General features: G+C 38.5%; 1 protein-coding gene across 1 annotated transcript in view; it reads left to right on the forward strand.

Moving 5' to 3' along the window:
- The first annotated feature begins 5,468 nt into the window (after positions 1 to 5,468).
- Positions 5,469 to 16,356, forward strand: part of ror2 (receptor tyrosine kinase-like orphan receptor 2) — a 42,969-nt gene continuing 32,081 nt past the window's right edge. The window contains exon 1 of the mRNA XM_080303424.1: positions 5,469 to 6,077. Coding sequence (XP_080159550.1) covers positions 6,014 to 6,077 — 64 coding nt within the window. The 5' untranslated portion in view covers positions 5,469 to 6,013. The remainder of the gene's footprint in view (positions 6,078 to 16,356) is intronic.

Below are 16,356 nucleotides of genomic sequence, written 5' to 3' on the forward strand. Positions count from 1 at the left end.
GATCATTTTCAAGAGAATTGAGATGATTGCATTGTGTAGTTTATGATTACGCATAACAGATTTTGGAAAGCTCTTTGTTTTCAAAGAGAAATCTCGATGTTGCCTGGAGTCCAGCATATAACTCGATGTGACATGTGAAAATACTAGCTTGGAGTTTTCTCAAGGCCCAAACTGAGGTCACAGAGAGGACATCCATAGAAGACTGGAGTAGAAACTGAGTTCTTATTGCTAATAACAGTATTCAACAGTTTTTCAGAAAATAGCAACACTGAAGACACAGTGTCCAACTACTAAAAGATTTTGATGTGCTGAATTGAAATATTTCAGATAAAACAACTGACTGGCTGTTGTTTCTACCTGTGAACATTTATTTTTAGATGTCTTCTCACATGTTTATGGTTTCTTTATACAATATTTCACCTTTCTCAATTGTGCAACCATTTTAGTTCCATTTGGTTTTATTTATAAAGTGCCAAATCACAACAACATCTGCCTAAATGTGATTTATTATCCCTCGTTCAGAGTTTATCTGATCCAGCCCTAATTAATATGCTTTATTGAAAAGGAACATTTTAAGCCTAATATTAAAAATAGAGATAGTGTCTGCCTCCCAAATCCAAGCTGGGAGCTGGTTCCATAGAAGAGGGGGCTGAAAGCTGTATGCTCTGCTCTCATTCTACTTTTAAATACTCTAGGAACCACAAGTAAACCTGCAGTCTGAGAGCAAGCTGCTTCGTTAGGGTGATATGGTGCTATGATTTTAAAGATAAGATTGGGCCTGATTGTTCAAGACCTTGTAAGTAAGGAGGATTTTTAAATTCTTGATTTAACAGGGAGCCAATAAAAGGAATTCAATAGAAATGTCCTGTAACTTTTCTGGCTAGAGGCTCTTCAAAGAACTTTTAGAACAACCTGATAATAACGAATTACAATAATTCACCCTAGAAGTAATAAAATCGTTTTTATTAGCATCAGCATATTTATTTTTAATTCTGAGACGGGATGTTTCTAGAGATATTTGGTTCATGTGTTTGTTTATCCACCTTGAGGAATCACCAGTAAAACACTTCCTCTTTTTATTATTATTTATTAAAGCAAGTTTGAATAATTAAATTGCGAGGATGAATGATTTTCCAGGGAACACCTGAGAGGACGAGAGCAAAGGTAGGTATGAAAACTATGAATAAACACGAGACACATGAAGCCATGAACTAACTTAGGTTAGCAGACAGTCTAGCAAAGGCTGGTGGAGAACACTGGTCTTAAATACAGCTCAAATTCAGTTCCAGGTGGTTATACTTGGGCGAGCGATGACTGCTCCGCCCCGAAAAGGAGAGCAGACAGTGTGGAAAAATACTGTGACTCACCAGACCATGACAGAAATCAGCTGCAAGTGCAAGTAAAACCAATAAGGGCGCTTGACAGGAACAAACAATTCCAAGGAAGTGAACCACTGGGAACTGATTCTCTACAAGAACCAGTACTCTGTTCCCATCCCTAGCTATCTGTACTTTACCTCAACATTTATTGTTCTAACAACTTTTTACTTTTACTCCCTACAATTTAACAAAAATATCTGTATTTTCTTTTCCTTAAATTTTCAAAACAGGCTTGTTACTTTTGATTTGAGACATTTAAAAGGCATTATTATTATTTAACATGACTGCAGACCTTAGAACATCAGACTGAATTGAGCCTAAAGAGAAGAGAAAAAAAATCATATATTTAATGTATACCCAGATAGCAAAATGACTCCAGCATTTAGTTTGTTCCAAAAAAGAGGAACATAAAGGAAGTGACATGGCAGGTAATATCAAATGCAATGTTTCTGTCTGCTCAACAAATATCAGCAAACAGACAAACTCTTTGTGTGAAGTTTGTTGCACAGTGTATCTACTAGAGACAGCACACACACTAATATATAACAAACTGTTTGTTATTGAAGGGTTGCATGAAAATACTCTGCAGTTTAATGCAGTATAAACAGGTTAGCTTTCAGTTTTGTGATGTAACTGCAATTTAAAGTAAAGAACAGTGTGTTATACTAGTGTACTATGGATGCGGTGTTTCTGGGTTATATAATGGATAGCAGAGATTCATTTGAATTTAAGCTGATGATGCGTAGATTCAGTCACTGAAATATGATGGTGATGGAGGACAGCTATGTGGTTCGGCCTCCCCCTGACACCACACCCTTAACCCGCTGCTCCACCCCTTCCCTGCAGCTGAGCCACAAAGCACAGCCCGCCACACTTTCATTGTATTTATATAGCACAAGGTTGAGTTAGCTTTTCGCAAAAATTGCTGGTAGAAACATCCTTAAAAGAACTATTTTTTACTTTCTTACTTTACTTTCTTACTTAGAGTAAATTTCAGAGCCTGGTGTTTGAATTTTTACTTAACTAAAGTAATTGAATCAACTTTTACCAGAGGATTTTTTTGACAAAAGTATCTGTACCTCTACTTAAATACGGAATGTCTGTCAATGTTTTGCCACCTCTGCTGCTTTAAGGCGTGAGTTTGTGAGTTATACCAGGGAGTAAAGTACTCCTGTGAAGTGAACACTTCAAGTGGCTATTCAGAGCCCAATACCAGTAAATAACTCTCAATAAAAACCTCATTTCAAAAACCATTTTTGAATTCCAAATAAAAAAAAAACAGGTGTTCAAAATTGTTTTTCCAAACACAATTTAAAAAAGAGAAATATAGTAAATTTTTTCAAAAATCAAAGATTTATTTCTGACATTTAAAATTCTACTCTCTTTTCCTTTTCCAGTTAGCTCATGGATTAGCTATTATATTAGCTGTTGGATTAACTATCTGATATCATGCATGATATCAATTCCTTCATACTCCAGGGACTGCCTGCATATTCCTGCCATAATCCTGAGGTGGCTGTAGTTCACCAACTAACCAAAAGGTTGGTGATTTCATCCCCGTGTGCTCCAGTCTGCATGCCAAAAATCCTTGGGCCAGATACTAATCCCAAGTCTCTCTGATGCATCCATCAGAGTATGAATGCATGTGAATGTTAGATAGAAAGCACTTAGACAAAGCATAGAAAAAACTGCTTGTGTGAATGGGTGTGAATGGGTGAGTGAGGCAAGTTGTGTAAAGCGCTTTAAGTTGACCTACATCCAACGTGGTGACGCTGAACAATATGAGAACAGCAGCCTGACCAAGGCTTGTGACAGAGCAATACTGGAAAAGCATATGACAGAAGGATGCAATCCATAACATTAATGTTCAGTGGCTTGCAGATCTTAGAGCAGATCATAACAGCAACCTCTCTGAACAATGCCAGACATCCAAGAAAGGGTCTGAAGCATGAAGAGTTGGTCAGCACTAGGCCCTGATATGATTCACACCTATCTAAAGAAGCTAACCATGGAGTGCAGTTAGTTACATACCAGCCAATAACCTGACTCAGTAGGAGCTCTTTCAGACATCATAGCGGCTAAGATGAATAGGCATATGACTCAACACATGAGCGGGGCACAAAAAGGAATTAACAGAAAAAACAGAGGGGCAAAACATTTCTTGGATTGCTTACAAGAAAGTCTGTGACTCACACATGAACTCTGGAGTGCCTAGAACTGTATAAGATCAACAAGCCCTTAAGAGCCTTCATCAGGAAATCAGTGGGGATGTGGTGAAAAACACTAGTTAGCACAATAGCACAAGTGTTAGATTTACACAGGAGATGCTCAGTCCCCACTGCTGTTCTGCATAGGCCTGAGCGTAAGTGACATCCCTGACAAGACTGGCTACAGATACTGACTACTGGCACAATCATCAGCCACTTCCTCTACATCAGGGGTCTCAAACTTGAGGCCCAGGGGCCACTTGCACTACCACGTCACCCCTGCTTGAAAAATTGGGGTGTTCTAAATTGTTTGGCTGGTAAAGTATATGTGGACCTCAATTAACATATTCAGTGATGCACACCACTGAGCATTTGATGGAAGCCAAAGTTGTTCTTCTGCATTCGGGGGGGGGGGGGATACAGAACGAGGTTACATGTTAATTTACTGATGATGTGCTCAACATGATAGCCTGTGCACAACTTTTACAAGTGTGACACATGCCTTATTTTGCTCGCACACTGAATTTGTTTGTGAAAAAATCCATTTAAGAAACCCTTGAACTGATATATTGCATCTAGTACCACTGCTAAGCAGAAGCTATTAGACATTCAGGAGCAAATGGGAAAACCTGTGATGAAACTCCTACAGGAAGTTGAGACTAGATGGAACAGCACATTAAATAGGTTTCAGCGCCTGTGAACGAGCTGCAGCAGCCTTGTCCTCCCTGAAAACAAACTTTGACTCCTTTCAACAGTGCTGACCTAGAAACAGTCAACTTCTCAAGCGCAAACAAGTGCTTGTGTACCATCAAAATCAGCCACTACAGTACAAGAGGCAAGTGAACATCATCAAGAGAGGCTGTGGGGCGTTTTTGACCGCAGGGTAGATGAAACCAACCAAAAACAGAGTCTTACTGCTGATGCTTCTGTTGAGGTTCAGCGCTATCCCTCAGCCTCATATCTACCAAGAGGAGATAACCCTCTAGATTACTGAACCCAGCATGCCACCATATTCTCTCATCTATTCCACCTGGTCAAGACATAGCTTTCTACTCCAGCCACATCAGTCCCCTGTGAAAGAATATTCTCCAAAACAGGAGAGAGCAAGACATGAAACCTTCTCAGCTTGAGTACTGTTGAACAGTTGTCTTTCTTAATAAAAATACTCAAATGTATAGAAGAGCCCCATACAAATACTGACTGGTTCAAATAAAATATCCATCCATAGAAATAATACTACAAACCAACACAAAGGTTAGAGACAAAAAGACACAAGACACACAAAAACATTACAGTTTATTGAGTGCAATGTTTTTTAATCACATTTATTTGGTCACCATATGTAATAAGTGATGTGTTTAAAATGTTTCATCTCTGCCATCACTACTGAGATGTGTGGAATCAATACAGATGCATGGAGTTCACAACATGAGGGAGGACATAACAAAAAACAAAGGGAACGTGAGACCATACATACAAGTATGGGATAACAAGTGGTCAGGAAGCCAGTGGAAAAACAGCTGGTAACAGTTAAGAAAGACAAAACCGAGGAACCAAAGCTAAACATGAAACACATGAGACAAAAATAACAAAAAATGTGATTGAGACTTCACAAGGCAAAGGGGAGGCAGGATGACACAAGGAAATAAACAGAACCTGACAACTGAAACAAAGAAAATCCACAAATATGAATATTAGAAATGACAAGAACAAAGAACAGAAGTGAGACCTAATGACCTAAAGGAGAAGTCAGGAACTACAGTGACAATAACTGTGACTTGACCAAGAAACGACTACTAATAACTCAGATGCCAAACTATAAAATAGAGTTAAAATAATGCAAAATGATAGAACCATGAAATACTTACCAGATTTTTTTTAACCTGTTGTGTCCAGCAGTTGTAACAAGCAAAGGTGTGGTCTGAACGCTACGCTGTCTAATATATTTGCTTTCCCAAAATGAGCTCTGCAGACTCTAGATTCCTCGTGTTAATGTTTTTATTTGTAAATAGGCTATTAACAGGATAAGGTTTGTAGATCTGGCAGTCTGGTTGTTAGGATTCTTGGGTTCTGTCTCTAGATGGTGCACTCTTCCTAAAACGTGGTTTGCCATATTGCACTTCATGCGCGCGTCACTGCTCGCATTTCAACGCGAGGACAGAGGCCAACGCAGGACTAGCAGCTCAGAGGCAGCCGCTCAGCCCGTCTCTCTTGTGGACTGTAAATGGGATGAACGACCGCCTGATTCCCTCTCCGAACCAGCATCTGTCCTCCACCTTCGTGTCTGACGATTTGGAAAGTAAGCTTTCTCTCCACCTACGACTGTGGACAGAAAACGAGAAGTCAAAAGAAGAGCATCGGCTCAAACAGTGGGAAAAATAAAGTTATCAGTCTTGTTGTAAAGTTTCCTTAGTGAAAACGTACGCCATGGTCACCTTCCTAAGGAGTTTGCTCTGGATACTTGTGTTGTCGCCCAGTCTGAAATGTGAAGGTGAGTTTCTTTCAGACTCCAAAAGAATTTGGATTAAGGTGAGAAGTGATGGGCTACACAACATAAAGACCGGCCAGTCGGTAAAGATTTTGTCCTACACATTTAGGCTCTGGCTTGAAAAACAGTTTGTGATGTTTCCACGTTGTTTCCACTCCTCCACACACAATAGATTTTGTTGACCGCTTTTGCAGTCCGAGTTAAGAGATCTGTTTAGAAATGGAGTTTCCGTTGTTTAAAGAGAATATCAATATTTTCGCAGAGAGCACGGATGGCTTACTACCGCTTAAATTTCCTACTTTACCCAAACTTGGACACACACAGTAAATATAACGAAGATTCTTCTCTAAATCTCTTTATACATTCTCTCCTTTAATCCTTTTGAACTTTGCCCTTTATGCTGGTTGAATTTTGTAGTTGTGTATTTGTATTTTTTAAGTATACACGTTTCACGATTTTAAATGGAAAGTGTGTGTGTGTGTGTGTGTGTGTGTGTGTGTGTGTGTGTGTGTGTGTTGGATTGGTAGAGGGGGGGGGGGGTCTCCCGTAAGTATCTGTGACCACTTAAGCACTCTTTGTCCTCTTTCAGCTTGTTGACGTGTGTTCTTGCAGCTCCTAGTCTTCGTAAAAAGGGGTGCTTGTGTTGGACTCAAAGGACCACTATGTAGTTGTCATGTTAATTGAACGCATAGCTCGAGGTGATCTCACGTCTTTGTCAGTCATGCTAATTAATTTACTCCCCCTGTGGGAGGTGAGAGCTCTGCAGATTTCCTGTTTTCAGCTTTCGTTCTGAGGACTTACCATTTGGTATTAAGGGAAAAAGGTGGGGGTGGGGTGCAGAGAGCTAAATGATTAGCACATTCTCCTCCTGCTCTCTGTTGTTTGGTGTTGTCGCAGCATTTCTTTTTAACTCTGGCTACTAGGATGAAGAAGCTGTGCAGAGGTCTCCGATTTAAAAATAAATAAATAGATGAGAACATTAAGGATTTACTCTTTTTTCGTGGGGTGGGGATAAGGAAAATGAGTTCTTTTTTCCATTTTTCCTTTTAGTAGTTTTAAAACTCATACATTTGTACATACATAAGCCTCGACTTACTCTGTTCTTGTTTTAACTTGACTTTTTAAAGTTTTAAAATGGAGGCATTGCAATGTGTTGGATCCCTGCTTTAACCATACTAAGATATATTTTCTGACGTTCTTAAGGGATTTCATGTGTGCTAAGAACAATGCATGTGATACTGAACAGATTTCAAAGAAGAATTTAAAAGAAAAAGAAAAATTGCTATATTTTATTTCATTATGGGAATCTCAGTCTCTCTGACAATACACAGAGCAGAGTTCAATTTTACATTTCTAGATACATCCACGAGCATATTTAATTGATGTCAGGTTAAAAAACTAGTTAAGTTGGATGCATTTTAGGGTGACGAGCCAATATTCAATCCTCCCTTGAAATATCCTCCCTTTTGCATCTGTACTGCAAGTATGGGATAACAAGTGGTCAGACATGTATCCTATGTTAACAGTTCATGTCTCTCAAGTTCATATTTGGAGAGAGCAGGGATTGTATGAAATGAACAGGCTGTTTATCTAAAGTTAAACACAGGAGGCTGAAAAGGGACATGCTTGGAATTACTGAGACTAAGAGGAGTCCACAGATGCATTGATAACAGGCTTGTGAAAGTAAAAGGTGTAAAGACTTTAATGTGCTTTGAAACAGTGTTTGTTGGATCGGCTAACAGCATCTGAGAACTGTCTGAATTTGTTTTGTAAAACTTACAGAATGATTTAAAAATCATTCTGTACATTTTTAATTTAGCCATCTTCTGTAGTCTTTCAGAAAGCATAGAACCACCCATAACCATCATTTTAGTTAGGTTGTGTAAGCGCTTACAAAACCCAATTCATTTCAAACCTACTATGGCCTCAAGGACATGTTTTTAGCCTGCAGCCAATGATCACGGATACCACTTTCGGAGTGAATGTTCATAAGAAATTATTTAATTGATAGCAACCTCACGTAAAAGAAACTGAGATGTGAGCAAATAAACTACAAACAATCATAACCAATCTGTTAAATATCCTCAGTAAATATTTACCCTATTTTCATGGCAGTTGGAGAAAAAACAGCCCTATACTATCTCCACAAAAGTGTGTTTTACTAGTTGTTCGGTGCTATCAAGGTACCAAACCGTCTTGATTAAGATTAGAAAACATGCAAGTTTTAGATGAAATGGAGTGGACAGCTCTCTTTCTTTTGTTGTCCTGGTAACAAATCATGTCAAATGACAGTTTAAAAAATGTATTCTAGCCACAAAACATTTTGTTCTACTGAAATACAGCAGATTCAGAGGCTTAAAGATCTTTATTTGTGAGTGAATTGTCAGATCCTTAAATATAGATGGACACATCATTCATTGTTCTGGACAGAATAATACAACAGGACTTTTAAGAGCTGGATAAAGATGGTTGATTATTAAAAAAAAAAAAAGATGTACCGGTCCATATGTTAGTTGTGTGTGTGGGGTTTTTTTTTTTTTGTTTTTTTTTTTTGTTTTTTTTTTTATTATTTCAGACATACAGAACCATGCAAGAATAATATTCACATCTCCCCATTACTCTAGTGACTAGGTGGAACCAGAGGATCAGGAAAACACATGTTTGTAGTAGTGAAAGCAGTATGAAATGGTCAGACTGTTGAGGCCTAATGCTAAAATGTGTTGCTTCAGCAATCTGTATATGTCTGAGTGCTGATGTGTGGAGTATAAACAAGGAAGACATTTTGTATCAGAGGGAATATACTGACTAGTTTAACAGGAACAATGAAAAGGCTGCAAAAGAAAGTTTCCCAAAGTAGGGAGCTTTTTGTATACAAACGAGAAATCACACTTGAGGCTTGGTTGAAAGAACAGATGATTATCTGCCAAACAGATGTGCTTCAGTGTACAGAGTTATTGCAGTAGGTATGAAAAGTTTCCTGTAGCTGTCCTTGTAGCCCCATTGCTATATCAGCCTGTTATGGGAAGTGCCCTGCTGACTGTCCAGTAAGTTGTTCAGAGAGTTAAACCCAGTTTAGACTTATGCGGAAATCTACGTCGTAACTTGCGAGGTAATTGGAAACCCCTCACCGCAACCTTCCGTGCTATTCGGTTATTGCAGGCTGCGTTGACCTGACATGTCCTTACATTTCTCAGGAGGTGCACATCAGGGTACGTGGAAGGTGGTGTTTAAAGGGGTTTCTGGTTATGACATAGATTTCCTGCTGAAGCATAATTTAGGCGTTATACTTGATGGAAAAACAGTTTATTCGCCGACGTCAACCACATCATCAAATGTATCCCGTTTGTTAGAAACCACAAGGCACAGCTTTTCTGATAAATTTTCTTCAGTTTGTTGGTGACGTCAGCCTCTGTGCTGCTCTTCTTGCAGACTACAGAACTTACTACAACAGACTGGTGAAAAAAATCTGCAATAGTGCACATGTTGAAGGATCTTTCCCTTCTTGTATACAACCCCAGTTTTGGTGTTGGCCTTCCAGTACAATCTGTGCACTTTGAGGGGAAAAGGTCAAAATCACTGAATGCAGTTGAGGTGTGCGGTTGGAAGGAGGCAGAACTAATCCTGTTAGATTTTATTTTTATTTTTTTTTAAATAAATTGTTTAGCTTATTTGCTCTCTAGGCTGCTCACTGGTTGTCTCTCACCTTAAACCCAGTCATTTATTTCAGGCTATTTCACACTTTGACTTTTGCTGCCATGATGCCAAGTCTCTCTTGGAAACTAGATTTTTAATCTCAATCAGTTTTTTTACCTGGATAAATACAGGACTAATAAAAAATTAAAATAAAATAAAATTCCACCAATCCCTTGTGCTAATTGGCTCAAATTTAGCCCCCCGCTTCCTCCTGTAGGAGTCTATGAATTTGATCCAGGGATTGTTGTTCTCAGTCAGAGCTGGTATGAGTTTGTGTTCACGGAATTTCATATTTTTTGTTAGAGATCCAGTAAAACTGGTAATGTCGTCTTCATGTGTTTCCCAGATAGCCCTTTTCCAGTATTCCCTACTCGACTCGACTCAACGCTACTCTGATTTGGTTGTTTTATTTTACAGTTGAGTACCACCTAATGTCGTTATTAGCAATGCGGGCAAAAGTCCATAAAGTCATTTGCACGGGACACAAATACAACAAAACAATGGAGCACATCAAGGCGATGCTATACCTGCTGCTAGGTGTATTGCTTTTTGTCAGACTCAGGAACCACTTCGTTGTTTTGTGTTTTTGTTGTATTTTTTTTTTTTTTTAAATGGTGGTTTTGATTTTTGTGAAGGCATTGCTCTCATGACTTGAGTGACATCAGTGGCTAGCCAATAGGTGGCAGGCAGTCTATTGATGTCATATTTTCGGATCACTTGGAACCTTGGCCTAAAAACCTTGGTACTAAAAAAAAGTACCTGGTAACAGGTTGTACTACTTAAAGGAAAACCCTAAGAGTCAAGTCGAGTTGAGTAGGTACTCAAAGCATTCCTACAGTGCCCCAATAGTTTCATTTGTTCACCTCCTAGCAACTCTTGAGGATACAGTTTTTTCAATTAACTAGAGGAAGATACTTTGGGGTCAGCTGGACTAGACTGGTCAGAAATGCAAAGGAGGGATTGAAATGGCACTGTTTGCATTGGTGGCATACATGGATACATGTCTAGTGCTCTGTTTTCTTTAGTGGGACAGCTGGGATACTGCTAAAAGGTTATGTTCTGTCCAGTAGCACATTTATAAAGTCAAGGGTAATAATGATAATGATTTCTGTAATATGGGCATATTCCAACTGCTACCAGTTCAATATCCAGACAACACAAATCTTCTTTTACACAAAGATTCAAGGCTCCAACTTACAATGATATAAAGTTTCATTTACCTGTGCTGCTAAATATGCACGACAGCTGTGCACCAAAGACATATTTTTTGCAAATGGATAAATGTTTTTTTGGACCACCCCACTAAAGTTGGTGAGGGTCTTCAGTCACGTTCAATATGATGGCCTTTGGCAAGAAGTGGGGCTGGTGGTGGTGAAGAGGCTGTAAGCAAATGGATTTCTTACTTTGGGCTTTGGAGGAACCTTTAACTAATAGATCATTTAGATTTTTCTAGTGTACAGTGGATTTTCCACCAGCACCCCTCCTCCCAAGAAAGTTCTTTATGAAAATAAATATATCTATAGAGTGCTGAGACTTGAAGGTAGAGCATGTATTTCTTAGTCTGGCTTGATTTCCTTAGACATACACACTTAGTCTGCAGCAGAGCAACACATCATAGATTATACTCCCTTATTGCATTTGGGAGGTTTTCTCAATTCTTTGGTTACCTGGCTGGATCGGCTGTTAAAATGTGCTACATAATCTGTCTGTTAATTAAGAGAGGGTGAAATGTGGATTGTCAGGTCTGTGTCTCCAGGAAGAGATTACGGATGTTTTCAGTCTTGCTGAAGTCCAGCATCTGCCTGGCCAATGTCTGTTTACATTATAAGATATTTGGAGCCACAGGCACTGTAGTTGAGCCTGTTCGTAATTATCCTGTTAAAGTGTCCCAGGATGTGTTCTTATTTTTTATGGTGCATATTTCTCTACCTTTGTAACTCTTTTTCTTTTGTGAGTTTTTAACAGAGCAAGGGATTTTCAACATAGCATTTCTGAACATATTAGTTTTCTTTAGAAAGCATACATTATTTTTCTTTGCACAATAAAAGAATTATTTAGAAAAATACAAAAAATTACCAGGGTCAATATTATTAGTCCCCTGAAAAAGTGAAACCAAGAAAAGCTCAACTTCTGCAGAAGAGACTCTTTTAAACCAGACTGAAGTATGCTAAGGACAACCTGGAGAAACATTATGTATAAAAGCGTCTTTTGGTCACCTGAGATAAATCTAGAGTTCTTTGGCCATAGAGACGCTGCTTATGTTTGGAGAAAGAAGGGCAAGGACACAACTGAAACAACACATTCCCCAAACTGAAATGCAGCATAAAACAAAATACCGCAAAACAATCAAACAAACATAAAACCTCAAGTAGTAAACAGTAGAATTCGGTTTGAGTTGTTGCTTTGTCATCCAACATGACAATGACCCGAAATATGTTACTCCTGGTTTAAAAACAAACAAACAAACCGTTTCTGTTTGCTTGAGTCCCACTGAAAATCTGATAGGTAAAGTTAGCAGAACCTAAAAACATTAAGGAACTCATTGCTTTAAGTTTTTAAGTTGATGAACTTGTCAGTTGAAGTCAAAGGTTATCAGAACTGTAGTATTTTGATTACAATTGACTTTCGGTAAATTGAATTCAATTTTATTTAAATAGCGCCAAATCACAACAGTCGCCTCAAGGTGCTTTATATTGTAAAGTAGATGCTACAATAATACATACAGCGGGGGGAAAAAGCAAAACAATAATCATCATCTAATGAGCAAGCACTTTAGTGACAGTGGGAAGGAAAAACTTCCTTAACAAGAAGAAACAAACCTCCAGCAGAACCAGGCTCAGGGAGGGGCGGCCATCTGACACGACCAGTTGGAGTGAGAGAAGGAAGACAGGACAAAAGACATGCTGTGGAAGAGAGCCAGAAATTAATAACAAGTATGATTCAATGCAGAGAGGTCTATTAACACATAGTGAGTGAGAAAGACCGAAGAAGAAATACTCAATGCATCATGGGAATCCCCCAGCAGCTTACACCTATTGCAGCATAACTAAGGGAACACTCAGGGTCACCTGATCCAGCCCTAACTATATGCTTTAGGCTTAAAAATGTCCTTTTTTCTAATCTTTAAAGTAGAGATAGTGTCTGTCTCCCGAATCCAAACTGGAAGCTGGTTCCACAGAAGAGGGGCCTGAAAACTGAAGGCTCTCCCTCCCATTCTACTTGTAAATACTCTAGGAAGCAAGTAAGCCTCCAGTGCGAGAGTGAAGTCCTCTAATAGGGTGATATGGTACTACAAGGTCATTAAGATAAGATGGGGCCCAATTATTCAAGACCTTGTATGTGAGGAGCAGGATTTTGAATTCAGTTATGGATTTCACATGGAGCCAAAGAAGGGAAGCAAATGTAGGAGAAATATGCTCTCTCTTTCTAGTCCATGTCAGCACTCTTGCTGCAGCATTTTGGATTTACTGAAGGCTTTTCAGGGAGTTTTTAGGACATCCAGATAATAATGAATTACAGTAGTCCAGCCTAGAAGTAATAAATGCATGAGCTAGTTTTTTTTCAGCATCACTCTGAGATAGGATATTTCTAATTTTAGAGATGTTGTATAAATGGAAGACGGCAATCCTACATATTTGCTTAAAATGTGGACTGAAGGACATATCCTGGTCAAAAATGACTCCAAGATTCCTCACAGCGTTACTGGAGGCCAAGGTAATGCCATCCAGAGTAAGAATCTGGTTAGATACCATATTTGTAAGATTTTCAGGGCCGAGTACAATAACCTCTATTTTATCTGAATTTACAAGCAGAAAATCAGAGGTCATCCAGCAGTTTAACTAATTTGAGTGTGTTATCTGGCTTCATGGATGGATAAAGTTGGGTTTGAACATTTATGCTATGCCTTCTGATGATACTGCCTAAGGGAAGTCCTTAATTAACCTTAGTGTTTGAAGAGGACTCTTCATTTACATGAACAAATTGGAGTCTATTAGATAGATTTGATACAAATCACTGCAACGCACTAGCTGTAATACTTACAGCGTGATCTAATCATTCCAATAAGATATTATGGTCAACAGTATCAAACACTGCACTGAGGTCTATCAGGACAAGCACAGAGATGAGTCCACTGTCAGACCACAAGAAGATCATTTGTAACCTTCACTAAAATTGTTTCTGTGCTGTGATGAGCTCTGAAACTGACTGAAACTCTTCAAATAAGCCATTCCTCTGCAGATGATCTGTTAGCTGTTTGACAACTACTCTTTCAAGAATTTTTGAGGTGAGTAGAAGGTTGGGGATTGGCCTATAATTATCTAAGGCAGCTGGGTCTAGAGATGGCTTTTTAAGTAACGGTTTAACTACTGCCAGCGCTAAGGTCTGTGCTACATAGCTGACTATTAAAGATTGAAGCATTAATGTTAGGACTTCTTTGAGCAGTTTTGTAGGAATGGGGTCGAAAAGACACGTTGATGGTTTGCAGGAAGTGGTTACTGAAGTTAACTCTCAAAGATCAACTGGAGAAAAAGACTAAATGAATATCAATGGTACTGAAAGCAGCTGTAGAATGTTAGGTTGTTACATCTGTAAGATGAATATGAGTAATTTATTCTCTAATGGTTAAAATTTTATTTGTGAAGAAGTTCATGAAGTCATTTCTAGTTAACGTTAAAGGGATGGTTGGTTCAACAGTGCACTGACATCTTGTCCGCCTGGCTACAGTGCTGAAGAGAAACGTAGGGTCATTCTTATTTTCTTCAATCAATGATGAATACTAAGATATTCTAGCTTTACAGAGGGCTTTCTTTTAAAGCAGCAAATTATTTCTCCGGGCTAAATAATCTTCCAAATTGGTCATATGCCATTTCCTCTCCAGCTTACAAGTTATCTGCTTTAAGGTACGTGTTTGAGAATTATACCAGGGAGCCAAGTACTTGTGATTTGAGGCTCTCTTTTTCACAGGAGCTACGGTATCCAGAATCATACGCAGTGAGGAGCCGAAATTATTAACAAGATTATTATATATTAATATTAACAACTCTGCTTATACAAAAGTCATTATCATTTCTTTAGTGCAGAAGAAAAATACTAAAATATATATGTTATATTATACAGTACAGAAGACACAATGTCACACCATTAAAAAAGCAGGAATAGGACACTGGATCAAATATTGTTCCGGTTGCTGACCTTTTACTTTTACTTTTACTTCACGATACCACAGCATATTGTGGCAGAGCTAATGGAGGATGCTAATAACAGTTGCGAGGCTTTTCCGACTGCTACACAAACAGGTTATTTTTATATATTTACAGTCTTTCACTTAACTGCAAAATGGTCAAAGTAAGCTTACACAAGAGAAAAGGTCTAATGATGATGTTTTTTCTTTGCTCATTTACCTTCACTCTCTTGATGTTCAGAGGCCTTATGTAAGATGCTAGGAGGATGTTGGTTTGGTGTAACTGTTGTTAGTAAGCTTTTATTATACCTAAGTCTTGTTGTCAGCCTGATTAAATATAGAATGTTAACTTACTTCAGCTATTAAACTCTATTGTTGACATGGACAACTGGAAACCCAATAGCTGTCCATGTTTAAGTTATTCCTATTATTCTACTTCGATGTCCGCTTGAATTTTTCTGTTTGAGGTGCGTTAGTCCTTTTATAATGTAAATTCTGCATGGAAACATGTGTGCGATCACAGAAAAAAGGGCAGGCATGTGGATGTACACATGGAGGTGCATAATTATGAGTTGATGACTAAAATTTAGGCCGTGTTAAGGTCAGTGTTCATGACCCAACAGTAAGAAAGAAAGAGGCTGGGTAAAAAGGGATCCATCGGACAGTCCTGAGTCAAAAACCACTGTTAATCAAAAAGAATCCAAAGGATTATCTCACATTTCTTAAAATAAATATCTTGATGATCCCACAGACTTGTGGGAAAATATTCTGTGGAGAGAGGGGGTGGAAAAAAGAACTTTTTGGATGGTGGAAAACTAACACAAAATTGCATAAAAAGGACATCATTATCAATCATGAATTCTCCTTTCTAGCCGAAAAATCCTGTGGTTGTCACCTTTACTATCTGTCAGGAGTCTGTAGAAAGGATGCTTCTTCTTCTTGCTGCTCTTCCAAAACATCCAGCAGATGCTTAGTAAATCATAGGTCAGAGACTGGGCCAAAGGGTTTTAAAGAAAATAGGAGAAGAGTTTTTGTTCACAACTAAATGAAATTCTGCTGCTGCTTTTCAGTTCTGCTTTACTGTTCTTCCCTCAAACTATTTGGATGGAAAGGAAAGAATGACTAATAACTGGTTTGGAGAAAGATAAACAATTGGCACATACTAGTGCTTCATGGGCATCAAAACGGCCTCTTTTCCACAGCTAACTCTGGCTTTTAAACAGAGCCAAAATGGTATGCACCTACTTATCTAAGATCCAATGAAATGGAAATAACTCTGCTCAGTCCTCATCACAACCTTCCCAGTGCCATGTATTGTCTTGTATTTGATTACCCAAATGGTAAAATAAATTTAAAAAAAACTCTTTGGTGTTTTTTTGTTGTTGTTGTTGTTTTTTTCAAACGAGT

This window comes from Astatotilapia calliptera, chromosome 7 (assembly GCF_964374335.1).
Source record: "Astatotilapia calliptera chromosome 7, fAstCal68.1, whole genome shotgun sequence".
Classification (NCBI taxonomy): Eukaryota; Metazoa; Chordata; class Actinopteri; order Cichliformes; family Cichlidae; genus Astatotilapia; species Astatotilapia calliptera.